At 50.3% G+C, this 27071-nt stretch overlaps 1 protein-coding gene across 1 annotated transcript in view; it reads right to left on the bottom strand.

Moving 5' to 3' along the window:
• Positions 1-3231: 3231 nt before the first annotated feature.
• The window catches only part of LOC103185068 (voltage-dependent L-type calcium channel subunit alpha-1D), a 133502-nt gene continuing 109662 nt past the window's right edge, over positions 3232-27071 (bottom strand). The window contains exons 39-47 of the mRNA XM_042339410.1: positions 23944-24074; positions 9762-9878; positions 8185-8570; positions 7143-7169; positions 6689-6838; positions 5567-5733; positions 4994-5115; positions 4259-4579; positions 3232-3639 (exon numbers count right to left, since the gene is read on the bottom strand). Coding sequence (XP_042195344.1) covers positions 3355-3639; positions 4259-4579; positions 4994-5115; positions 5567-5733; positions 6689-6838; positions 7143-7169; positions 8185-8570; positions 9762-9878; positions 23944-24074 — 1706 coding nt within the window. The 3' untranslated portion in view covers positions 3232-3354. The remainder of the gene's footprint in view (positions 3640-4258; positions 4580-4993; positions 5116-5566; positions 5734-6688; positions 6839-7142; positions 7170-8184; positions 8571-9761; positions 9879-23943; positions 24075-27071) is intronic.

Raw genomic sequence — 27071 nt, 5'->3', positions numbered from 1 at the left:
TAATAATTCCTCCAAGAAAATACTAGTGATAATTCGGTCACTCAACCCACGGCTGTTTGTGGGGGACGCCGCTGTGCGCAGTTGGCGTCCGCGTTTCGCCCACAAAATACACAGTCAATTCTCGCTTTGAGACGTCTCGAAAACGTGATAAGGCGCTATGTCAAATGGAAGGATTATTATTACTATAAGACGGGAAAAAACGAATGTTTCGTAACACGAACGAACCCGTCCCCCTTTCCCTTTTGCCCCCCCTCCCCACCCCCCCCCCCTCCCCACCCCCCCACCCCCCACCTTCCTTCCCTCCCTCTCTCCGGTCGGTCCTCATTGTGCTCAATTCCGGGATGGAGAGAGGAGGGGAGAGGGAAAGGGACGGGGTCTCAGTCTGGCGCCACTCGATTGTCATCCCCGACCTTTCGCTTACCCGTAAACCCCCAAATCCCGGCCTAACGGGGGGGGAATTACCAACTTCCCAGGTCGCCGCTAACGCGAGCTGTGCTTCCTGTGTATCGCGCCACACGCAGGAAGTGGCGTCAATAGAGCTCCCTGCGTGTCACACACCGACCGCACAGAATTTGGCCATTTTATGGTACTTCTTTACAACATTGGACCCAGGCGAGCACGCAGCAAGGGGGCTTGCCCCTGCTACAACAACAACAACAACAACAATTTGCATTTACACAGCGCCTTTCGCGTCGGGAGGACATCCCAATATTCCTGTCGTTTCACATTTACTGTTGCATTTGTACAAACCGCAGAAAAAAAAAAGTTGGATTGTTATCTGTTCAAATAAAGTACTTTCAACACGAATCGAGCGTCAAGTCTGGCTCAGTCGCTCGCGCTCTCGGACTTCCGAGGGTCAGAAGGTTGATGTTCTTACCTGTTTGGGGAATAGAAGCCGCAGGCAGCGACAGCGCTGAAGAAGGTCATTCGGCCCCTCGCGGCTTAAAGCTGGCTCTCAAAGGGCCCGTCAAAATACACAGTCACTACGGTAAACCCCACGGAGAGCTCCGAGACGTCCTCCCGTCGTGGAGGATGCCGGGTCGAGGGATGCGAGGATTATCGTTGCGGGTTCTTAAATCAATTCACCGCGAGCCATTTGGCAAATAGGGAATTCCACTGGGGAGGGAGCGGACGGAGAGAGGGAGGGAGGGAGGAAAGAGGGTGGAGGAGGGGAGGGGAAGATGGGGGGGAAAGGGGCGGGAGGGTGGGGAGGAAGGGAAGCACTTGCACACGCTTCGTTGTCCTGTAAGGCTGACAGTGAGCAAACCAGCCGTTGATTTTTTTTTTCTCTCTCTCTCTCAGTAAATGGCTCACACTGTGTAAAGTTCGTTTACTGTAAGTCGTTAGAAAATACAGAAAACGTTATCGACAAGTAAAACCGTTCGCTAAATATTTATCATTCCGAGGTTTTTTTTAAAGAGTGCAAGTAAATCATCTTTGCATATCCTGTGTAAAGTTCGAGGCTTATATATAATATATATATATATTTTTTTTAAACTTTAAAAATTCCTTTGCCAACTTTTCCCCCTCCCGCCCCCCCACTCCCTGCCCCCTTCCCCCACCCCACCCCCCCCACCCCCGTTCAAACTTTGTCTTGAGCAATAAAACTCTTAATGTACAGAAAAAAAACCGACAGTTCTATAAACACGTTTAAAACCCTATGGACGTGTTGTTATTCCTATTAAAAACACTTTACATGTTGAATAAATTTGACCGTAATTTCTTTTTTCGTTGGAAACCATTAATATTGCTGCTGATCTGGTTTTACAGAATTACAAAATATAGAACATCTCTTTACAAATCATGATTCGTATGTTACAGCCATGTACAATTGTCTATACTTTGCAGTATTTAAATAAAACTATTTTTTTCCCCCCCTCTCTCGTCGGTTGGTTTGCGGTGGTTTGAAGAGGCTTCCGATGAACCCGGATGAAAGTTAGCCGCGAACCCATTTATTTTTCCATTGCTTGTTTTTTTGTCCATTAGGCAAATCTTTCTCCCAGTCAGTCGGTCTCGAGAGCATCAAAGTCACCTCTATTCTTGGCGTCCTTCCACCCTCTCTCTCTCTCTCCCTCTCCCTCCCTCTCCCTCCCTCTCTCCCTCTCTCACCACACGATTTCATGATAATCCAATAAAATCAACAATAAACGATTTTTAAATCAAAAAAAATCCTTTACACAAACTCGTATTTTCTTTAAGAAAAAAAAACAAGCGAAAGACAGTTTCCCCCCCACCTCTCCACCTGCCTGGCCCCAACACCCCCCCCTTCACCCCCCCCCCCCGGACCCTTCCCCACTGCCACCCAAACCCCTCTCCCTCACCCCCACCCCCATCCGTCCCCAAACAAAAACAATTAACGTGCGAGAGAGAGAGAAATTTTTTGTTGGTTTTCTAAAAAAAAAAGGTGGATCATTCTTTTTCGCAAGGAACCGGGGAGGGGGAGAGGACTTGGGGTGGGGGGTGGTGGGGGGGGGGGGAGAATGATGTTTATTTTAAAAAAAAGATATGTTGAATTTGCAGAATTTTCAACTGTATTTCTTATACCTGTATATCTATATATAAATGATATGCCGACACCTGTGTGTGTGTGTGTGTATGTGTGGGTGGGGGGGTTGGGGGTGGGGGGGGCGCTCTACTTCAGCGAGTGTTCATTAAGCTGACGTAGTTTTTCGGGGTTTTCCCCCTTAAACGCCTCCCCCCCCCCCCCCACCCGGTCATAACAACGTGTCTCTCCTCTGTGCGGCTTTCCTGTTGCCTTCAAAACAATGTGAGGGTCTTGCGTGGGGGGTGGGAGGGGGGGGGGGGGGGGGAGTTCTTGGGAGAAAAGGGGATTCGATACCCCCCTCCCTCACACCCTCCCTCCCCACTTTCCAGCCTTCGGCAAGACTTTGCCACAGACTTTTAGCCGGTGGTCCGCAGTCGGGAATAAGGGCGTGCGTGCAAGCCACCCCACACCCTTCCTTGCACATTGCCCCCCACGCCCCCCCACACCACCACCCACCCACCACCCAAACGGCACTCATTTCCCCATCAACGTCAAGCCGAACGCCAGCCACTACCGGATGGCCGATTGGCCCGGCAACGCGTCTCGTTCGTTGGCTTGTGCCCAACCCTCAACAACCCCTCCGCTATGGGGGGTGGGTGGGGAGGGGTGGGGAGTGGTAAACGAGGTGCGGAGGGAGGGAAGGAGGGAGGGGTGGGAGAATGGAGTGGTGGAGGGGAGGAATCTTCCCCTTCCATTTATACACTATAGATTTCTTTTTCGACCCCCACCCCACCAACCCTTCCCCACCACCCCTCTCTCTCTCTCTCTTCCTCTCCGTACAAGCGCAGCCACGAGCCACGCGACGGGCGCTATAAAGCGGTGATGCAGATCATCTCGTCGGCCAAGTCCTCCTCGTATCTGGGGTCGGGCTCCTCGTCGCTGTAGCCGGGTCCCGGGTCCTGAGGGTCGCTGTCGGGCCTCTTCTTGGCCCCCGGGGCGGGCGGGTCCTCTCGCCCGGTGCCGTTCAGCAGGCTGCTGGCTGCGCTCTCCATCTCGTCGATGGTCATGTCGCAGGCGTCGGCCAGCTCGTGTTTGGTGACGGAGACGAACTTGGGGTCTTTGGCGTACTGTCCGAGCCCCTCTGATATCAGCACCTGCGGAGGGAAAATTAAAAGGGAGCCACGGGTTCAGCGCTCACCAGACAACAACAACCACCGAGAGAGTCACGGAATCCTACAGCACAGGAGGAGGCCATTTTGCCCATCGTGCCTGTGTTGGTTCTTTGGAAGGACCACCCAACTAGTCCCCACTCCCTCGCTCCCTCGCTCCCTCCCTCCCTCGGGCTCTTACCCTGTAGCCCAGCGTATTTTTTTTTCCTTCTTAAGCAGCCATCCGATTCCGTTTGTGACGCTGATGACTATCAGAATCCTCGCGTTGGACGCAGCACCTTATCACGTCGTCGAGACGTCTCAAAAGCGCTTGGCGGAACAGACTGGGCAGCGGAGTGACTGGGTATTTGGCGGCCAGTGTCCCCGCAGAACAGTCGTGGATTTGAGGGATCGATCGTTTTTTGGGGGGAAGGGGAACTATTGCCCCCCCCACCCCAGGGAAAGGCGATCCGCCAATCGACTAACGGCTTACTGAGAGCGTAAGGTTTAATAATCGATCGGCAAGTTATTGATAATGGGTCGACAAACGAAGGAAAAATAACGGACGGACGGACAGACGGACGGCTCGCAGAGGGGCACACGACTGGGGGCTGAGGGTCCTCACCGCCTCCACCAGACTGTCGGCGCTGCCTCTCTTCTCGTGGTAGTGCTTGAGGAAGTTGTTGGGGACGGTCAGGTTGGCGGGTGTGTAGATCCTGTAGGGGAGGTCCAGGTCGTCGGTGTACCAGGAGCTCCTGGTCATCAGTGGGAGGCTACCGTTCATGTGCTCCCGGGATTCAGCCCGCTCCACCCGGATCAGAGGCGTGTAGTACGGGGAGCGCTCCCTGTTGGGGGGCGTGGCCGGGGGGGTGGCCCAGGAGCGGGTGGACCTCGTGGGCGAGTGTCTCCTCCCCCGGTAGGAGTCCAGCCCGGCCACTGCCATCACCTGGGGGGGGAGAGGGATGGGGGGAGAACACATCACCAGAGAGGATCAGCAGGCAGACGCTCAGCGAGATACGTCCACCAGATACGCCCCAAGGCAAACCGCTCGCTACAAATTTCTGGGGGGACTTATCACAAAGGGTAGCGGAAATCTGGAACCACCACCCCCCCCTCCAGCCCCTCCCTGTGGACGCTGGATCCATTATTCACGTCTTCAAGACCGAAGTCGGTCGATAAGCTTGTGGTCGGGTCAGGGTAGTCAAGGGACACGGAGCAAAGGCAGAGGTACAGATCAGCCGTGATCTAACAGAACGGAGGGACAGGCTTGACGGGCTGAATGGCCTACGCCTGTTCCTATGTTCCTATGAGGTCAGTGATGGGAAACTAATAATAATAATAATAATAATAATGAGCTGACCTGGTGCTGCATTAGATGGAGAGGTAAAGCGGTGCGTTGCTGGAACGCGGCAGACAACAAGACATCGTCCTGACTGCTTTGCCTGCGTAGACATTCAAAATTGAAGGAGGGTCTCCGATTTGCTGTGAAAAGAGAACAAGACAAAACAAAGCAGCAGAGAGTGGGATCACATCAGCTGGCTCACGACAACGTCCATTCACACAGCGTCCTATCATGTCGGGAGGACGTCCGAAGGCGCTAGACAGTGAAGGGTTTGCACCCGAGTTGGGGGTTGGGGTCAAGAGAAGTGGAGAGCAAGTGGGGAGGTGGGGGTGGGGGGAGGATGACCGAAGGCACGGTCGAAGAGGAAGGTCTTCAGACGGGTCTTAAGAGGGCAGGGACTGAAAGGGTTGTTTTACTGAGCTGTGATAGACACGATGGCTTTCTTCTGTGCCTTTAGTCTCCGTGGGTCTGTGGGTTGGGTTGGGGTGGGTTGGGGGTGGGGTTGGGTTGGTGGGTTGGGTTGGGTTGGATTGGGTTGGGTTGGGTGGGTTGGGTTGGGTTGGGTTGGGTTGGATTGGGTTGGGTACTCACGGAGCGGTGTTGGTGGGAGGAGTCGTCTCCTGGGCGAGCGACGCACTTCAGTATAAACCTGGGGCTCGTCATCGCCATAGTCTTCGTAGGGGTGATGGTAACCCTTCGGCCGTTCGAAATCCAGTTCGTTGCTTTGCCCCTGAGTTTGATGGCTGCTATTCGACTGCCTGAGTGGTGTGGTGGTGGGGGGTGGGTGGGTGGGGGGCAGGAGAGGAGAGGCGGAGGAACAAAAGAGAATGTAATAATAATAATCCTTGCACTTGACATAGCACCTTCGAGACGTCTCAAAGCGCTTCACAGGATATACTGCAAGGTGAATTGACTGTATTTTTGTGGGCAGCCAACTTGTGGAGTGCGGTGACTGTGTATTTTGTGGGTGAAACACCTGCCCCCTTCCCCTCTCTCCCTACCTTCAAAGCCCACCTCAAAACTCAACACCTTTTTGGGGTCATCTCCCTCTACCATCCCCCCCGCCCCACCCCCCCACCCCCCCCCCCCCCGCCCCGAGCATCAGCTGTGTGAAATGCTTTGCATTGTCCGTCTGACACAAAAGGCGTTGGGTAAATAAAATTTGTGTTTCGTTGCTAATTGGAACAAAGATTGGAAATATTCAAATGGTGAGACTCTTATAAATCACCCCATTGATATTCAATGCAAAACAACAGGTATGTTTAGACTTGTGGTCATTCACCAAACAGATTGCCCTTTAATATGGCCTTGTGGCTGTTGTCCATGAAGCCTCGATTTGCACATTATATCCATTATATGATTTGCACATGTATATTTATACTCCCAAAAAAGGCATTTTGCACTATACCTAAAAACAATAACAAGATTACATTTGTATAGCGCCTTTCAGGGAGGGAGAAGGGAGAGGGAAGGGAGAGGGAAGGGAGGGGAGAGGGAAGGGAGGGGAGGGGAAGGGGGGTGGCCGATGGCATGGTCAAAGAGGAGGGTCTTGAGGCGGCGAGGTGGAGTGATTGGGGGATGGAATTCCAGAGGTTGGGGGCAGAGTGGCCGAAGGCTCTCCCGCCAGTGGTGGGGCGGGTGGGTCGGGGGGCGTGGAGCAGGCCAGAGTGAGAGGATCCCAACCGAATTTCCAAACGCTGGCGGCTGACTTACTTTTCTGGCGGAAGCATAATGTCCTCTTCGTAATATTCCTCCCCGCTGTAATATTCCTGATCCCCCGAATAGCGCTCATCCTCGTAATAGTCGTCTGGCTCTGGGACGTCTCGGTAAATGGTGGGCAAGCAGCCGTCGCCGGCCTCTGACCTGTGATTAACAACAACAAACCTCGATGCTCGGCCCAGCGCCTCTCACGTCGGGGAGAATCCTCGAAGCACCCCACGGGGTTCACTGCAAAGGCGGGGCGACTGGGTGTGTTATTTTGGGCGATGGCGGCAGATGGGTTTTGGCGACCGCAAATCGTGTTGGGATTTCAGGAAAGGATTTGGGAAAAGATGTACGACTTGAGGAGCGAGTCGGAGAAACTCCGGGGTGGCGGGGGGGGAGGGAGGGAGGGGAGGGGAGGGGAGGGGAAGGGAGGGCGAGATCATAGAGAGTGTAAAGGACATACCTGATGTAAGTCTCATAGTAGCGGGTCCTGTTCCAGGAAAGAGTTATAAGAAAAGAGAAACGGCATCTTAGTAAAAGCACACAGAGACTTTACTGGCTGTGCTCTGGGCAAACTCTGCTTGGAATGTAAATTGGCCATCTATGTCTATCGATGTCTATATATATTATATATATAGACATCTATATCTGAGGACTGAGTATGTCTATATATATATATATATATATAGCCCTCTCCAGTACAGCCCCCATGAAAGAAACCTCGACCGACTTATTTTTGTTGCATAGTTGGCCACCGATATTCTCTCGCAAAGTAACTTGCTCGCTTAAGGTTCGGCCCTGCCTGGGGATCGAACCCCGGTTCTCTCGCCTCTCTAACCACTGAGCTACAGGACTCCAGCAAAACACGAGAGCCTGAGCACGGTCTGACCTTCAGCGAAACACAGCTAATTACTGGGGGTGACCGCAGAGTTTCTAATTGCGCAGATAAAAAAAAAAAACGACCTGGTGATTAAGAGCACGTAAAATGGTCAGATGCTGGGATTTATTTTGTAATGTGTTAAGATGAGAGAATAACCTTAAATGAATTCTAGCTCCTGAGTTCCTCTTTCTGTTTTTGCTTTACTCCCTCGAATGCTCTGCCAATGACCCCTTTCTTATGAGTAACTGTTGTCTTTCCTTCCCAACGAATTCCCCCCCCTCCCCCCACCCCATCCCCGATATTGAGCCGGGGAGAAAGGGGAGGTGACCGAAGGACGATCGAAGAGGAAAGTCTTCAAGTGCGATCCGAAGACAGGAAGAGTGGGCCGAGGCGAGGGGGAGGGATTGGGGCAGAGAGCTCCAGAGGTTCTGAGTGTAGTGGCTGAAAGCACGGCCCGTTGATGGTGAAGTGGAGGGGGTTGAAAGACACGCAGAAGGTCCGAACCAGTCGAGCGAAGGGGGCGATCGACAGAGAGTGGGGTGCGAGCAGGTGGGAGAGGGAGAGGAGGTGCCGGGGTAGGAAGTGGTCCGTGATTGAATACAAACAGACGACTGAGGCTCGTTACCTTTTGACGCTCGGTTTCCTGGGCTTTTTGGGGGTGTCCTTGCGGAGCGAGGTGCCGGAGCCGTGGTGACTGTTTGCCATTGGGGGGTCGCTGTTCCCAGAGCCAAGCCGCTTCCCGTTAGCTACCTTGGAGACGTTGGCATTGTTGAGGTTGGCGTTGGTGGAATTGGGAGAAGCCTTGCTCAAGAGGTGATGGTTAAGCTGGTTGTGGGACACGGAGTTGCCGTGTTTGGAGGACAGGGGGGAGGTGTCGGAGTCGTCGGCTGTGGGGGGGGTTAAGGACCTTTTCACCTTCAGGGGCCTCTGCGTGGCCAAGGTCTGCTGGCTGGAGTTCCGTCTCTCCTCTGGTGCCTGGGTTACGTGGTTGCCAAAAAGACCACCGCTTCTCTGTGAAAACACCAGAGCCACTCGTGTTTTTTTTTTTGGAACAGATTGAAAGTGCGCCCCAGTTCCACCCCCGATATCAGGGTTTAAATAATAATAATAATAATAATTCTTGCATTTGATATAGCCCTTATCACGTCTTCGAGACGTCCCAAAGCGCTTCACAGAACACACTGTAAAGTGAATTGACTGTATATTTTTGGGCGAACGCGGCAGCCAATTGCGCACAGCAGCGTCCCGCAAACCGTCGTGGATTGAGTGACCAAATTATTATTTGGATTTATTGATTTATTTATTGATTTATTTTATTTTTGAAGGGGTTGTGGTACCCCCGGAAAACCGGAAGTCAACAGTTAACAAAGGAAATCGAAGGGTTTATTACAAATAAAATAAAAATACATTTATCTTGTGGAAGAAGCATCGATGCCCAAAGGTTTTAGACGGGGGCTTTAAAGGGTTACATTATGAGGACAGGTGGCGTAAACTTGCCTTGTATTCCCTTTGAGTTTAGAGAGTCGAGGGCGGTGATCTGAATGAGGTGTTTAAAATAACAAAAGGGATTCGATACGGTATAACGCCAGAGAAATCATTTGCTCTGGTGGGTGGAGGGGAATCCAGAACAAGGGGAGGGGGGCATTATCTTAAAATTAGAGGTAGTTTTTCACACAAAGTGAAGAGTGGACATCTGGAACTCTCTCTCCCCCAAAAGGCTGTGGATGCTGAATCCATTCTCCACACCCTTTTTAATACAGGTTGACCCAAATCTCTGTTCTGTGTTTAAACGCCTCTATTGGTTCCTCCTCCACAGTTTTCTGGGGCAGAGAGTTCTACGTCTCCACAGCCTTCTGTGCGAAGCAATGCCGGCTGCCCTCAATTCCGACTCTCTTCACGGAATTTGATCGGGTCGCCTTATCACACGGTCGAGACGTCTCAAAGCGCCTCACAAAACACACGGTAAAGTGGAGTGACTGTGTGTTTGACCGGGCTGACAACTGCACGCAGCAGCGTCCCACCACCAGTCATGGATTGAGTGACCAAAATATTATTATTTGGTTATTTTTGAAGGGATTATTACCCCTGGACTTGTTCCGTTCAGCCCGAACTTTAGGAGCAACCCACACTCGCTCGTGCAAGGATGACACCTGGACAAGTTGCTAGACGGAGCTCCTAAGGCGGCAGCGAAGAGTCCCCTACCCTGTATATGTCCTCCTCTTCTTCCTGCGTTCTCTCCATGGTGTCCTCGTCTTGTAGATCGCACGAAATGGCTCTGCGGATTTCCGGTCCGATGTCGTGCAGAGTTCTCAGTCCGGCCTGCAAACAAACCAGGTGGATAACAGGGGCAATCTTCCCAGGGGGTCTGACTCCCTTGCATTTGACACAGCGCCTTATCGCGTCTTCAAGACGTCTCAAAGGGCTTCTCTTCTTCGGAGTGTGACTCCGTGCACACTGTACAGTGGGTTTACACTCCTACGAAGCAGATGTTTTGCTGACATACTCTGTTCACTGTCACCGTGAACTTGCTGTTACAGTTTGTACATCTTTAGAGTGCTTACTGTTGGGAGTGTGCGTGCGTACTGTGATTGCACTCATATTGTGACATGGCGTAAACCCTCTCCCCCTCCCAACCGCCTCCCCCCCAAGACCATCCCCCTTGAACACTCTAGTTTCCCCCCAAGCTTTCACCAACCTGCGAGAGGGAGAGAGAGAGAGAGAGAGAGAGACAGAGACAGAGACAGAGAGGGAGGGAGAGAGAGAGCGAGAGAAAGTGCGTCCTGTCCTCAAGCAGCAAAAATCTTTTGAATCATATGATTTGCAACGCCTGTTCCATTCGCTATACTAAGCATCGCTTACCTTGGAAATTTCCACTGATCGGAGGGGAAGAGAGAGAGAGAGAGAGAGAGAGAGAGAGAGAAAGAGACAGAACGAGCTTCGGGCAAGTGTTATGCGAGAGGCTTTTTCTTTTTTTTTTAACAATTTGCTCGTCAATCGACCGCTGATCATTATATTTCCGTGTGCCGCCACCAGTCAGCAGCTCGGGGGGGAACCCGTCAAAGCACTCAGTCAACACACGTCCGTTCTGTAAAGCTCAGCCTCCGCTACCTTTTACCCTCGCTCGCCAGCCAGGCCAGTTCGTCGGGTGACTCTTACGAAAGAGGTGGTGGTTAGGTTCGTTGCCAACCGTTTAAAGCCCTGACGGTGTGGCTTGGAAACCAGGAGAGCGAGGGACACTCAGTTCTCCTTTCCAATAGCGCTGCGGGATCTTTACCATCCACCCAAACAGGCAGACGGGACCTCGGTTTAACGTCTCATCCGAAGGACGGTACCTCCGACAATGCAACACCCGCGCCCCCCCACCCCCAGCGCTGCATTGGAACGTCAGCTTAGACTGTGTGATTCCAAGTCCCGATGTGAGGGCTTGAACCCACAAGCTTCTGACTCAGAGGCGAAAGAGAGAGAGAGAGAGAGTTCTACCACTGAGCCAGGCTGACATGCGGCCCGAACGCCAATAATTGTGTTGAGCTTCGCAGTCTTTACTCGTGTAGCGCGAATGGTTTCCAACCCAAACGATCGGACCACGAAGTCGTTGAGCCACACAATCACAGCCATAAGTGCAACAATAATAATCCTCACATCTTCCTGCGCTGGACTGAAACACAGCTCAGAGGAAGCGAGTTCTGTGCAGTTTTTGACTTGAAAGAGACACCTTTCACGACGTCAAATTGATTTAAGAGCCTGGGAACTCATTCGCCTGTTAAACCCTGTGAACTTTAAGTCAGTCAATCTGACCACATCCCTTAACATCATCCGAAAATAATAATGATCCAAAACACCAGAGGCCCTGGAAACGCCCCAAACAATGACATCTCTCAGTATAAGTACAGTCCGCGATCACAGGGCGAGTTTGCCAACCGATGAGCTGAATGATTGAAAGGCTTTTTAATCGTTGTGTGTGTGTGTTGTATGGTCAGGGTTTCCGATTCAGAAACCGTAACATTTTTCCAGCGAGGGACAGATTGACCAGCAAAAAAAAACCCATAAAAATGATTGTTGGCTGAAATTAATACATCATTACCAAGAAGCCACATCTCTCCCCACACCCACCCCGAGTTGGTATTTGCTAAACTACATATTTATTTCCTCCCCCACACCCCCTCCACCATTTCGAAGCAGCTGAACACACAGCGTGGGTGGGTGGGGGGGGTGGGGTGGGGTGGGGGGAAGAGGGCTGTGAAATAAAGGGCTCCCATCACAGTACCAGTCGAGAATCAGTGATCAATGCGATACCAAAAAAGTGGACCTGAATATTTTATTGGGAGTTGTAAGACATGCACATTCTAAAATAAACCATCTTAAAGTACAGTGGCTCAAACCCTTTTTAATAAACTAGAGACGTCGTTTACAAAATATAATCTGTTCTAAAGAAAGTTCGAGATTTAACCCTTTCAGGACAAGTATTGACACCTTAATAGTAAAGATAAGCAACAAGAATAGTCGTGGTGGTCCCTGTGCACTCTTATCATCCTTCGCAGAGGTTCCACGTTTTACTTTGTTTTCCTCCGACAGAAATGTTCAGTCGCACTCCTCCGTTTAATTAATTACAAACGGACGCATCGGTGACTCGCGGGCTACGGAGCAAACCTCAGCGCTCGAGCAGTTAAAACTTTCCAGCCTCTTGTTTCACACAAGATCCACAAAAGCATTACGAATAATAATAGTAATGATAATAATCCTTGCATTTGAGATACAGCACCTTATCACGTCGTCGCGACGTCTCAAAGCGCTTCACAGGATACACTATAAAGTGTATTTGACTGTGTATTTTGTGGGAAACACTCATTATCTCTGGCACTGGCAATCTCATTGCACACGCGCGCACACACACACACGCACACACACACTCCCCCACCCCACACACACACCAACCCCTTACCACAAACAAACACCCCCCATTTCACCATCAGGATCCCGCAGCAGTCAGTGCAAATGCTCTTTAAAAAAAACGAGACCTTCTAATACTTGAACAGATTCGCATCACCAGGACTTTAACTCAGTCAGCAAAAGGGATTCGAACCCATCGATTGCCTAAAACTCCGATGAACGTAGACTCTCGTAGACTGGTTGCAAAAAAAAAAAAAAAAAATCATCCTTTTTTTGGTGGCTGTTTGGCTGGATCTTTTTCACGCACCGAGCGACAGAGAGGGAGAGAGAGAGACTGAGAAAGAGAAAGAGAGAGAAAGAGAGAGAGAGAGAGAGAGAGAAAACGAGCTTCAAGGGATATCAATAGGATCCATGCACATAAGCCACAGGCAATTGCTAACATCCAGGCTTCCCAAATCACATGCTTTTAAGAAAACCTCCAGCGAAAACAAACCGAGGTCTGTTAAAGTACCGTGCCTTGCGCTGACTTGAATCAAACAGAGAGGACCTACGCTGTAACAGTGAGCGTATGAGAGAAAGCAGTCCAGCCGCACTTTCACGCAGCGCCTCTCCTCAGATGCTCCCATTTCCCCTCGTGCGGCAGTCCGGCCCTTTAGCTGCCGCCGCTGGCCACCTCCGGACAAGAGAAACCCTGGGAGCAGTTTGTCAAAGCCCTGGTACTCACTCGCTCGCTCGCTCGCTCATTCACTCACTAACTCACTCAGTGTGTGCATCATTTCCATCTCCAAGCACCTGCCCAACTGAGCCTGAGCCAACCCAGTGACATGGAAACGTGTCAAAGCAGCCCCAACCTCTCTCTCTCTCTCTCTCTGTCTGTCTGTCTCTCTCTCTCTCTCTCTATCTCCTCCCTCTCTCCCCCGCCCCCCCCCCCCCCCCCCCCCCAACTCTCTGTCTCTCTCCCTTTCCCCTTCCTCTCCTCTCTTTTTCCGCTCGTAATCATAACAAAAAAAAGGCTCACGGTTTTGGATTTTTCTTTACAGGGATAAAGCGGGGATAAATTCTGCCCGCACAACGCTGGGACGTATTAAGCACACGTTGGCAAAAGAGACAAGGTTTATAGGAACAGGAGGAGGCCATTCAGCCCCTTGAGCCTGTTCCGCCATTCGGTTAGGTCATGGCTGATCTGTACCTCAAATCCATTTACCCGCCTTTGCTCCATATCCCTTGATACCCTGACCTGACACACATCTTTCTAGTTTCTCTGGAGCTACCCTATCGAATCCCTTTACTATTTTAAACACCTCAATAATAATAATAATAAAAGATAATAATCCTTGCACTTGATATAGCGCCTTATCGAGTCGTCTCAAAGTGCCTCACAGAATACACAGTAAAGCGCAGTGACTGTGTATTTTGTGGGCAAAATATTTTGAAGTCAGGTCACCCCTTGACCTTACTAAACTCAAGGGAGTTTGGGGAGCACTTGCCATCGAGAGCGCTGACTGGGGAGCTTTCTCACGCTTGTTCGTGCGCAGACCACCCTATCAATCGGGGCATTGGTGTGCAGGGGTTAACAGGAGCTGAGCGGGAAGAATTCCTGCCCCGCAGTTTGTCAGATTGGAAATGTTATTGCGTTTGAGCGATCGGAATACGATTCAGAGAAACGAGAGCCTGAAGCTGTTCCAGCCAGGACTTGGGATCCTTTTATTCCCGATCGCACTGCTTTTGGGGTTGATTTATAGAATGCCGACAGGCTCCGATTGCGGTAATCTTCCCTGGCGCTCTTTAATCGCAAAAATGCTGGATTCCACTCACCCCACCCACCAAAAAAATATATAAGATATATCAAACACTGCAATTAGTAGGATTTGCATACTGAATAGAAAGCTATGGTCAGGAGTTTGAAAGGGAATAATTTTGGCCCAGTGTGCGGGGAAGATTAAAGGGGAGAGGCTCTTCTGGGGGTGGGGGGGTGGGAGAAACTCGCTTAGAGCTTTACCAAACTCAGTAGTTTGTGAGACTCTTAAGCCAGGCAACTGGTTCAAACACACGGCTGACAAAGGTACACCTATATATCTATATATATTGTATAGCGGGTGAGCAGAACGTGGAAAGCTTTGTCGCAAGAGGCTATTGAAGTGAAAACTAGTGGCGTTGACGTAAATAGGATCGGATACGTATTTGAAAAGGAATAACGTAAAAGGAGTCTGTGAGGGGTGGAGGAAGAGAGTTCCAGGGGGGGAATCACGACTGAAGGCTCAGCCCCCACATGAGGACAGGGACAGAGGGAGTGGGGGGGGGTGGTGGGTGGTGGGTGGGGGGGGGTGCACGTAGCAGGTTTGTGTTAGATGAGCGGAGGGGGTGGGCAGAGAAGTGCGATGCGAGAGGTGCCAGGGCAGGAAGGGATTACGTGTGATGGTTTAGTCAGAGGCAGGGAGCCAGCGGCGCCCGGCGAGGATTGGGGCGATGGGGGTGCGGAGTTTGGCGCAGGTGAGGATACTGACAACGGAGTTTCGGAATAACTGGACCTAGTGGATGGTTGGAACCGGGAGGAGTTTAGTTCAGATGCCAATCCTACCCGCGCTCTAACGACAAGACAACCGTCAACTCTGATGTGTGACGTTCCCATTTTTTTTCCCCCCATATTTAAAAAAAAGTCAAATAATTGTCATTTTTTTTTGCGGGGGGGGAGTGGGGGGGGAAATCTTCTCCGTTGTTTCGAAGAGGCTGTGAATTGAGGTCAAAGGGATGGGCGCATCCGTGCGCGAGAGCGAGTGAGGCAGTGGGGGAAATCGGCAATGCAGGAATGGTGACTTGAAGCCATGCCAAGCAAAAAGAAAATATATAAATGGGGGTCTCAGTCACTCAAAATCGGATCCTGGTGTGCGATTTCTTTCGGCTCTCTCTTGCACTCAGTACCATGCATATTTCAAGCGATTTGGGGCGAGACTCTACGACAATAAGATCATTCTAAAGCTCTCTGCCAAATCCCAATCTACTCTACCATGCAATGCGATTCAGTCTCCAGTCTTCCCCTCTTTGTCGCTGTCCACGTTAATTCCTGTGCGACGTCGATAATTTTTCGAACCGCACCGACACTCGTTTGACGTGTGGGTCTTACAATCAGACTCGGCCCTCACCCCCCACACACCCACCCACCACCCTCCCCCCAACTCCACCCTCTTTGTGAATCAGCGAATATTTAAAGGACAATAAACGAGGTTGTGTTATTTTGCTTTTTTTTTAGCTTTCTGCTTTTGTGTGCGTTGCTCGAATCGAGTGCCACCAAACCCATCCGTCTGGACCAATTGTAGAGTTAAAGCTCTATCGTTGATTCCTACCGTCGAATCCTGCTTCTTCCCCCAACCCCTACCCCCACCCCAAAAAAATAATCCGGTGCAATTAACCCCCAAAAAACAGGATGATGAATTTTCACGTCATTCCAAACAGCTTCGAAACCCGGTCAAGTCAACTCATTGGGAAATCTTCAGTTTCTCCCGGAGAATGTGCGAGCGAGCGAGCGAGCGAGAGAGATAGAAAGAGCGAGGGGATGAAAATCTTATTTTCTATAACTGTACCGGAACAAAAATTCGAACGGAGAAAAATAATAATATTCCAAGTCGGCCGGCCTCTTACTGAAGGATTTTTTTTATGGCACTGTTCAGTCACTCATCACCAAACGTTGGTACCTCGATGGGCTCCCATCGAAAATGTCCTCTCTCTCGTGCGTACGGGTGTGTGTTCTTGTTGACAGCGGGCGAAAATACACATAGTCTAAGCCCACCACCACCATCGGCAGCAACAGTGCTTTCGTTAGAGCTTCGGACCACCACAACCGTTGAGTCACTTGTCACCAAAATGTCTACAGGCGATTTTGGACCAGCAAAATCTGTTCTTTTCACGTTGTTAAAACTTGGCTGTTGATCGGACGAGATCCGGGCGGGCGAGGAAGGAGAGAGGGAAACGAATGGCTGCCAGCAGCCCGTCGATTCATATTTTTCTCTCTGTCGCTTTTCCGAGGGTTATTAGTTTTGAACGCGTTCAGTTCAATCGATCACCACGAAGCTTTGCCTGTGGCTTTCACCCATCAACTTCCTTTGGAAATGGGCCACGATGGGATAAAATCCGAGATCGATGTCAGTGGCGCTTCCATTTTCTTGTGACCACACCTTAAAATTTTTAAATCGTAGACAAAACACAAATCACCTGGACAGCCCAACTGTGTTCGCTTTCAATAATAACCCTAAACTTTTTTTTTTTTGGGGGGGGGGATGGGAGGCGAAATTTAAGAGAATTTTACTAGCAGTCGGGAGTTAAGTGAGTTATTGTTCCCTTTGATAATAATAATAATAATAAGCCTTGCACTTGATATAGCGCCTTATCAAGTCGTCGAGACGTCTCAAAGCGCTTCACAGGATATATCGTAAAGTGGAGTGACTGTGTATTTTGTGGGCGAAACGCGGCAGCCGATTGCGGGCATCCGCGTCCCCACAAACAGCCGTGGGTTGAGTGACCAAATCATTGTGATGTTTTCAATTTATTCTGAAGGGCTATCCCGTTGCATGAGGCACATTACTTTTACTCATAAATCAAACTTTTTCTGGGAGAGGATTTTTGTTTCGTAGGCTCCAATCATAGGAATGTGCGGCGACATCCTTATCGTTGTCGGGACGGAAGATGTTTCTTGTTAAAAAAAAAAACTCACGTTCCACAATCGTGTATAGTTTTAACAACGCATCTGAATTCCAGCGAAACTAAATGTTCTCTCGTGTCGGGTGAAACGTACTCTACTTGCAAAAAAAAAAACAATGCGATCTCTTGGGCGAACAAAGTCCGCTTGTTTTTTTTTTTAAGTCTTTCTAAATCGCATGCCATCGCATGCTGGACGTGTGCGAGTCATGCTTTGGGTTTTTTTTTTGCTTCCGCCCCCCCCCCCCCCCCACCCCGGCCCCGCCGTGAGCCTTTGTCCAAAACTGCGGTCTCGTTTCGTTGCCGCTCTGCCAATCATCTCGTTCCTACGAAGCAAGCCGGCTCGCGGCTTTTGGAAACCGCGGTTGGTTGGATTAAACGGGACTGCGATTGGAAGCGTCGAAAACATTTAGGGTCAATCCTGCGCATCGAAGTGCGCATTTCGCTTCACCCCTGAAAATCGTCGTCAACTTCCATTGGAATATTTACACACCGATGTCAATGGCGCTGCCGTTGTTTTAAGTCAACTGGACGATGTTTCCAACAAAACAAAAATGCACCAATTTCTTTTTCCGAATGGCTAAGGTTGGAGGGGTGGTGGGTTGGGGGTGGGGGGTGGTGGGGGGAGAGGGAGTCAAATTGTCTTGTTGTCAGGACGCACGCTTGGATTCGATCTGGCGAGGTAACCGATTCCTCTCGAGACTGGAATTCGAGCCTGGGATCTGGTGGCGAGGGCTGGCAACAGGCAAATGGACGTGAAAGCGATGTGGGCAACACTGGGACGACACTGTGCGAGATGAATGAAGATTTGAAACCCATCTCTGGAAAATGGGCCGGCCTTTCGGTTGACATGGTTGATGCTATCGATGGCAAGCTATCAAATGGCAAGTCTCAATCTATCCTCATTCGAGAACCCCACACTTGCCCTCCCGCCCCCACCTTGCTTACCCCCCCACCCCGTCCCCCGCCCCAACTCAGCACATCCCCATACACCAATCAGAAGCAGAAACCTAGCTGTTTTATCTCTCCCCCAACCTAGTTTCTCTGAGGCCCATTGGGTTGGCATCCAATTCTGCAACCGCTCTTGCTTTCTAGATCAGAGTAGTCCAGCTAGTGGCCCGCAGACCACACCCGCCACACCCCCTCCCCGCCCCCACCCTTCATTCCATCTGGCCCACCCGTTCCCTCCATAACCTGGAAGTGTTATGCTCTGTTTCTGGAAGGGAAATGCAAAATTATTGCAGGCCCATGGATGTTTCTCAAATAGGACATCCGGCCCTCGGCAACCAGAAAGGTTGGATCACCCTGGTCTAGATGATCGTGACCTTTTGCTGCGATGCATCAGAGATAATCCCCTTCTCTCGCCCTTTGTACTTCACAATAGGATACAAAAGATTACATCCCTGAGTTCTGAATCACGCACAAACACAACCTTCTAAGCACCATACTTCCTGCCTCACAAGACGTCAGTGTCGATTCTGGAAATGTAATTAAAAAGGTAATTGGCGCCTCCAACTCCTCCCCCACCGTCCCCCCCCCAAAGGCATGTATACAAAAAAACTACATTTGTTACAGCGCCTTTCACATCACCTCGGAAAGACAAGTCAAAAGTGCTTCACAGGATTCACTGTGAACTGTAGTGACTGCGTGTCTGTATGCGAATGCCGCAGCCAATTTGTACACAGCAAAGTTCTGCAAACAGCCGCCCAACGAAGGACACCAGGGAAAGAAACTCCCTTCTCTTCTCAAATAGCTCCGCTCCCCCACAGGGGCGTCAGCCTACACTGCGAGCTCAGAGTCCAACACCCGCGCCCCAAAAAATAATAATAATTATTTGGAGGAGAAGGAGCTGAGGGAGGGGAGGGGGGGGGGGGGAAGTCTCCGAAATGAAAGTAGACTTTGGGAGATTTATATTGAAATGTGGAAAAATTGTTGGCAAACTGTCCAGGAGACAAACTTTTTATCTTATTCTCTTAACGAAGTCTGTGCTAATCTGCAAACTTCACACACTGAATCAGCCCCGCGGGAAAATTCCCGCAAAGCTACAGAGGAAAGCGTCCCCTATCAGGGCACCGGATCAGACGAGGATTAAACACTCTCTCTGTTTCATATTTTTGCTGAGCCAAGAAAAATTGTACTTTTATGTGCGCATTCAGATATATATATATATAAAACTCTTTCAGAAGCGAAGCAGATTAGCAGCAGAATTTGCATCCGCACCATGAGAAGAGAAAGGCAGGGATCATATAATCAGCTGCGTATTATTCCCAGCCGACCGCTGATCTCATTTAAACCTCTTAAATTACCAGCTCAGGCCCCACAGCTATTTTTGATTGATGTTTAAACACTTTAATGTTTTCGGGGATGTAATTTTGGGTCGATAAAACCTTCTGGATGCTTGCTCGAATTCAGCAGCAAATACCCTTCTATTGTTATAACAATAATAACAATAATAGTAATAATAAACCTTGCATTTGGTGTGGCGCCTTATCACGCCGTCGAGGCGTCTCGAAGCGTTTTACAGAATATACTGGAAAGTGTGGTGACTGTGTATTTTGCGGGCCAAACGCGGCAGCCAGATTGCGCACAGCAGCGTCCCCGCAAACAGCCGTGGAGTGAGCGACTGATTTTATTGGGTGGGGGGGGGGGGGTTTGTTAGCCAGGACACTGGGAGAGAGAGAGAGAGAGAGAGAGAGAATATTCGGTTCTCTTTTCGAATAGAGCAATGGGATATTTAACGTCCACCCGAACAGCCAGACGGGGACCTCGGTTTAACGTCTCACCTGGAAGACGGCACCTCCGACAATCCAGCGCCTCCTCAACAATGTCGGCTTAGACCATATGAGGTCCAAGTCCCAACGTGGGACTTGAACCCACGGGTTTGTGACTCAGTGAATAGCCGTAGGGCAGAAACTCTGCGCTCAGCCACTCCCCTGTGAGCACACGACGCCTGAAATGTCAACTCGGCTTAGTCCTTAAGCACAGGGGGTTCTACGCTAACAGCTAACGATAGAGCCTTATTTATAACACCGTAATTAGAGGGGAGCGGAGAGGAGAGGAGAGGAGAGAGGGGGTGTTCATAAGATCTCAAGCAGAGTGATGACGGGATGCGACCGCTAGTCAAGCACTCAGCATTCACAACCACAACAACTTGTGTTTTATATAGAGCCCTTCGCGCGGGGTAGTGTCCCAGAGGGCTTGACAGCGCCGGAGTCTGACCCCGAGAAAGAGGGGGGGAGGGAGGGAGGGAGGGAGGGAGGTGACCATCAGTACAATCAAATATCAAGCACGATTCACAGCGTATCGTGTAGAAGTGACTTCAGCAGCGACCTGATGACCTGGAAGTCGGTCATTGTTTTTAATGTCACCCACCTGCCCCCTCCCTCAATGCCCCTCACTGCGTCCCCACCCCCAGCCCCCCGCCAACCCCCCTCCCCAACCAAAAAAAACACAACTGTATTCAACGGCTCAGAAAACCGATCCCACCAGCCCATTCGCTATATATATATATCTATATATATATATATATACGTTCCCTTCCAATTACACTGACCGCAGTGAGTATCGAACCACACCCACCGCTCCAACTGGTTCCAGACGGTTCCGTGGCCGAGATAAGGGGCGAAGAGCGTCAATAGGGCCTTTCGCGTCAGGAGGACGTCCCGCGGCCAACAGCGCCTCCCACTGACGGATAGCGGCGGCTGCAGCCCACGTGAAGCTGCTCCAACGGCAGGAGAGCGACACCGTTAAACGGCAGCGATCCTCTGGTCGGGAGGCAGCGCTTCTATCGCGCGGGCGGCACGTCTCGAGGCGCTTCGCGGGATTGCAAACGAGTGACGACAATTCAACCCCCCACCCCCCCACCCCCCCAGCGCAGCAATGGAGCGTCAGCTTAGACTGCGCGACGACGTGGGGGCTTGAACCCACAAACGTCTGACTCGGAGACGAGAGATAAAGAGGGAGAGAGGGAGAGAGAGCCATCGCTGAGTCAGGCTATCACCTGTGCGCAAATAAGACAGAATAAATTCCCCCGACAGTATTTCCTGTCGGACAGCAAAGCCGACAGCCCGAGACCGCAGGATAATTGCGAGGTGTTAACAGTTGACGTTAAGAGTCAACACGGCACAGGACTCAGGAGAGAGACAGAGCCGTCAACGTGCGGACACGGCAGTCTTTCCGCGTCTAGGTTTTTCTCTGCTCCCCTTCTGCTTGTCGTTTATCATTCAGCTGCTGGGTTTTTTTTTCCATCTGGGCATCTCGCTTGAATCCAGCGAGCCCTCATCTTTTTAATCTTGATCGCTCCGCCGGCAACTCACTCTCACTCTCTCTCTCTCTCTCTCTCTCGAGAAAACGCGGCTGACAAAATGCTTCGTCATTTGCGTGTGGGCGAGACTGATGCATGTGGACTGAGGCTGTGCAACGGGTAACACTGACACGTGAACTGCAGCAACTGCGACAACTTGCATTTACGCAGCGCCCTTCACACGGGGTAGAGTCTCGGAGCGCTTAACAGTGGCGGAGCCTGTCGCCGAGCCGGGGGTGGGGTGGGGGGGGGGGGCGGTGGAGGTGACCGTAAGCACAGTCGTAGAAGAAGAGGGGATCTGAAAGAGGGGAGCGAGGATGAAAGGCGGAGGGATTGAAAGGCGGGAGAGAGTATCAAAGCCTCAGGGTGTTGTGGCTGAAAGCGCGGGGACGATGGGCGAGCGGAGGGAACCGGGGACAAGCAGGAGGTCGGAGCCAGCCGAGCGGAGGCGGAGGGTAGTGGAGTGGTGGGGGGAAAGGAGGTCGGAAAGGACAGGGAGGTGCCAAGGCGTGAAGGGATTTGTGGACGAGTGAGAGGATCTTGAAGGCGATCTGTTCTGTGCTAAGAATTGGCGCTTGGGAACCACTTGACGCCAACCAACAACCAAACCTACGGCAACATATTTCGGGTTTCCCATGGACCGTGGATCGTGCAAATTGACCCGTTCGATAAACGATCACAAAATATTTCTAACTTAAGGGTTTTATTCCCTGACTTACTAAGAATAGGGAAAGAGGGAGAATTCCAGCTATAAGTCAACAGTTTCTGTTGACCTCCGCGCGGGGTCCTGGGTATGTCTTTCCCTGGTAAACTCTCTCGCTTTGCGGATACAGAAGGGACATGGTTTCTTGCCAGATATGATGCAAACAGGACCTTCTCCGAGACCAGGTCACCAGGCAGACTTTCTTAGAGCAAAAAGGCCCGTCAACGCCACAAGCCACGACCAAACAACCTATTTTACCGTCATATTTCCGTCTCTTAATGTACAAAAATTAAACGCAGCTCATTTCTGGAGGCAAAACTGAATTTCTTCAGCGGTTCAACCCAATGCACCCTTCTCTCTCGTTCTCGCTCTCTCTCTCTCTCTTTCTCTCGTTCTCTCTCTCTTGCTCTCTCTCTCTTTTCTATTGCTACGTTAATACTTCTCGCGGAACTCCTAGTCAACGGATGGATGGATCGATCGCAGTTTGCAGGTGCAGAGGGTAAACAGCCCCGATTGTTAAGTCGGATGCCAACCTTTTCCTGGTTATTAGATGGTCAATAAAAGGCGATTGAGTCGATGGAAGATCGGAAGTTGATGGGTGGTTGCTAACTGCAGGAAATGTCAATGCCATCCGTCGCTTGATGAATGATCAGATATTCACACCACTGCTCTCCTGACTGCCTGTGACCAGTCACTCCGGTTTGCTGAGCAAGTCCTTTGGTTTGCCATACCAAGTGACTGTGCGAGTTTACAAGCAAGAGATTGTAAATGGAAGCCAGAGACCAGAGGGCCTGAAATTCAACCTGCCACGTCTGGCCAGTGTGGGGAACCTGTTTTGTCTTCCAATTTAAGACCTCGCCAACACAAACACACCCCCGGTGAAATGTTACGTTCGGTCCTATTTTTTTTAGGAAGGGATTTTTTTTTTGCGTATGGAAAGTCTGACGTTTGAAGGAAAGAGTTAGAGAGAAAGAGAGAAAGAGAAAAGAAACAAACAAACCACGAAACGAACGAAGAAAGGAAGGGAAAAAAAAGATCCGAATTAAAGCTGAATTGAAGAATCTTTCCTCCATTCTGCGCTGCCTTACGTTTTACCACAAAGTAAGTGACCCACAGGCTAAGATACGGTGGCGTTTCAGGCACCTCTGAAAGCTGGGAGCTGGCTGGAGAGATCAACAGTGGGAACATGCACAGATCGGTTAAAGCACCTTCCCTCACAATCAGCTCCCGGCTTTTCCCAGTTTTCCAACGCAGGAATAACGCACACACACAAAAAAAAACACCCCCCAGAATCAGTCCGCGGTTTGCACGAAAGCCAGCGATGCAGAGTGTTGAGCTGGGCATGGATCAGTTATGTATGCACATGAGTAGGGCAGCCATGAATGTTTGCACGAGACCCCCGAACCAGAGAGGAGTGAGGTGGAGTGGGTGGGGGGGGGTGGGGGGGCTGGGGGCTGGTGGGGGGGGAAACGCGTGACCTCTCAGTAATCCAATCCTCCGCAAATGGGGTCACGTAGCTCGTAAAGCCGGAGAGGGTTGGGATGGCGAGGAGAGGGAGGGAGGGAAGGAGGGAGGGAGGGAGGGAGGGAGGAAGGAAGTGGGGGTTGTAAACGGTGCAGTTAAACTTTGAAGTCGGATATTCGGATCAGCATGTCGTCGTTTCGCAGTCGCCCGTCGCCGCGATCGATTGGAAAAAGCACGTCAGAGACAAAAGAAAAGGGAAAACTCACATTGACTCCGAACGCCACGAGAGAGAGGGAGATGGAGATGGGTCGGTCGGTCGATCAGTCGGTCGGTCTCACCTGTAAAGCCACTGTGGTGTTCTTGGAGGGCGGTTTTCCTATTAAACCTTGTTCCTTGCGTCTCTTGAATTTCCTAAAGTAGTCCTGTATCAGGAATGTGGCATAGAACTTTCCCACTGTAACCTCATCATCTATATGAATAGACCAGAGACATGGACTTCCTTTTTTCAGCACAACACCTTTCTTTCGCGAGCGTAATGGAGCTTTGAGCCTCAATATAATATAATATAAAATATAATATATATATATATATATATATATAGATAAACTGCTTTGGTTGCCCCTGCGCTCTGAAATCTTATATATATATATATAAAAAAAAAGCAAAGGACTTGTGTGGCTCATGTCAGCTTCTAACAGTGCAAGATTAAAGCGGAAATCACTGTCGTTTTCCGGCTCGGAAAAAAAAGAGACAGAGATCGGGTCAGAAGAAACCGAATGGTTTAAGAGCCTTGAGAATGCTATGGATCCAATCCCTCTTTCCCTTCCTCCCGAAATCCCTCCCTCTCGTGTTTAAACTATCAGCCAAAATAATAATAATTATAATCAGAAAACCAAAGAGGTGAATGACGCACATCACTGCTGTAACATAATAATAATAATCCTTGCATTTGATATATCACGTCTTCGAGACGTCTCAAAGTGCTTCGCAGAACATACTGTAAAGTGAACTGACTGTGCATTTTGGGGCCCAAAACTATGTTCTTATTTTTCGAAAGCAAATTAGATTAGATTTATTTCAGGAAATAATATCTCGGCGTACTGTGTATAGTTTTGAGACATGACGTGTGCATATGTGGCCGCCAGGATGGTGGGAGGTGAACTGGATGGTCTTCTGATAATTCTTACGCTCCTATGTTCTATCCCTTGTGGTTTGGTCGATCGTACCGTTAATGTGCCGGTTTATCAATGACCCACATCGTGGTCAAGTCCGCTCAGCAGACTCCGGCCTGCTCCAGGTCCCCCTCCCGGCCCACCCCACATCGGCGGTCGGGCCCTCAGCCTCTCTGCCCCCACTCTTTGGAACTCCATCCCGCAGTCCCATCGCCTCGCTCCCTCCCTTGCCTCCTTCCATGCACGTCTCAAGACTCTTTCCTTCGACCGTGCCTTTGGTCACCCTCTCGTTAAGGCTGAGCTAGGCTAGGGGCAGAAGACAAGGTCCCAGCATCTTCTCCACCCGTTCCCCGTGAATCCTGCGCCAAGGAAGTTTTGCTAACGGCAAAATGCAGTGCGTTAGCGGGAAGCCGAGCGATGAAACAGATTTATTACAAGTGAAAGAGCAGCCGCAGTGTGTTACTGAAATGCTGAATAATAACACTGTAATGATAACCCTCGCAATTGACAAAGAGTCTTATCACACGTCGTTGAGACGTCTCAAAGCGCTTCACAGAACATACCGTAAAGTGTAGCGACTGCAGACTTTGAGGGCGAATACACCGAAGGTGGTTAAAACCCACAGCCCGGGAATGTGCGTTATTCACCTTTTAAAAGCTAACGTGAACTCAAAATGCAAACTCATTTGGCTCGAGGGAAGGCACAAAGAGATGGCACACAAGAAGCGGGTGTGGGAGATCTCGCCTGGTTAGTCAGTGGCTCTCTCTGTCGGTGCTAGTTTTGGGGTGTGGGGGCAGGGGGGAAGGGGAGAGAGGGGAAGCTTCCGTATCAGAATCTCCCACCTGCGTTCATCTCTGCCACTCAGCGAAGAGGCAGAAGACAAACAGCTCTGATGGTCATTCCATCAGGTGGCAAACCGGTCGGTGTGTGGGAATTAACAGTCGGCTGAGTTGCTTAACGATCAAACTGAAACGAATAACTTTTTGGCTGATCCATCGCATGGAGATGGGTTCAGATTATTTTCTTTAAACCCCCACCCCAACCCTCCTCCCACTCCCTCTTTTCCTGTTGAGGGACGTGACCAGCTACATCTAATAGAACGCACTATCCAAGACCGAATTAATATTATTAATAATAACAAGAATAATCCCTGTGTTTGATACAGCAGCTCATCGCGTCGTCGTTAACACCTCTCTTTTTTTTATATTGGAGAAAAGGAAGGAAATTTATTTCCCAGCCAACGTTATTTGGGCTGTTAGCGGCAATCTCCCGGGCACCCACCTGCTCTCGCCAAACTTGCAAAGTTCAACTACGCCATTTATTTAGCATTTTGCTCAAATAAACCCAGCTCTTAGAGGGCAGGAGAGCGACAGTCAGGTCGAAACACTTTCCGTGCCATCAGTTTGTACCCGCCTCGCGCCAAAACAAAACGAAACAAAGACAGAACCCACACCCCCCCCCCCTCACCCCCTCATCCCGCAAACTGTTAGTTCAGACCCCGAAAGACGGGAAATATTTGCATCCTCGAAAATGTTAGCCCTTAGCCCCGGGGATCAAACAGGGACTGTACAAGTGCTGTGAAAAGGAGTGTGAAAGCTTTTTGTTCTGCTGCGTGAATAATAATAATACTAATAATCCTTGCATTTGATATAGCGCTTTTCACGTCGGGAGGACGTCCCAAAGCGCTTCACAGAACACACTGTAAAAGTGAATTGACTGTATATTTGTGGGCGAACGCGGCAGCCAATTGCGCACAGCAATGTCCCACAAACAGTCGTGGGTTGAGTGACCAATTGTTTTTTGGTGGGGGTGGGGAGGGGGGGGGGAAGGATTGTTATCCCCTGGAAAGCGATCAGCCGATCGACTAACAACCGGTTACTGCCAGGCAAACAGGGGCGGGTGGAGTAGGGGATTAATGAATGTGCTGACTATTGTGCTCAAGAAAGTAGTGGCGATTTCTTGCGTCTTAAAATAAAATAAAGTGTGTGAAGCTGTGCAAAGACTAGGAAGCCCCCTTCTCTTCCTCCCTGCCCCTAAACCCACCGCCCCCGCCTCCCAAGCTTGTGACAGTCTGCTTCCCTAGACATGCAGGCAGGCAAAGTAGAGCTGTGTGGAATAGTTCTGAAGCACGATTCTCTATTGCAAAGAAATCTTTTGGGGGAAAGAGTTGATCAGAGGCAACACGAGTTCCATGCCACCGTCCTAAAACAGAACTGCTTCAGAATATTCGTACAGATTTGAAACAAGAGAAGAGAAAAAGAGAGAGAAAAAGAAGGTGGTGGGGTGGGGGGGGG

Source organism: Callorhinchus milii, unplaced genomic scaffold (genome assembly GCF_018977255.1).
Source record: "Callorhinchus milii isolate IMCB2004 unplaced genomic scaffold, IMCB_Cmil_1.0 Scaffold12, whole genome shotgun sequence".
Taxonomy (NCBI): domain Eukaryota; kingdom Metazoa; phylum Chordata; class Chondrichthyes; order Chimaeriformes; family Callorhinchidae; genus Callorhinchus; species Callorhinchus milii.
This window is presented reverse-complemented; position numbering and strand designations above follow the sequence as displayed.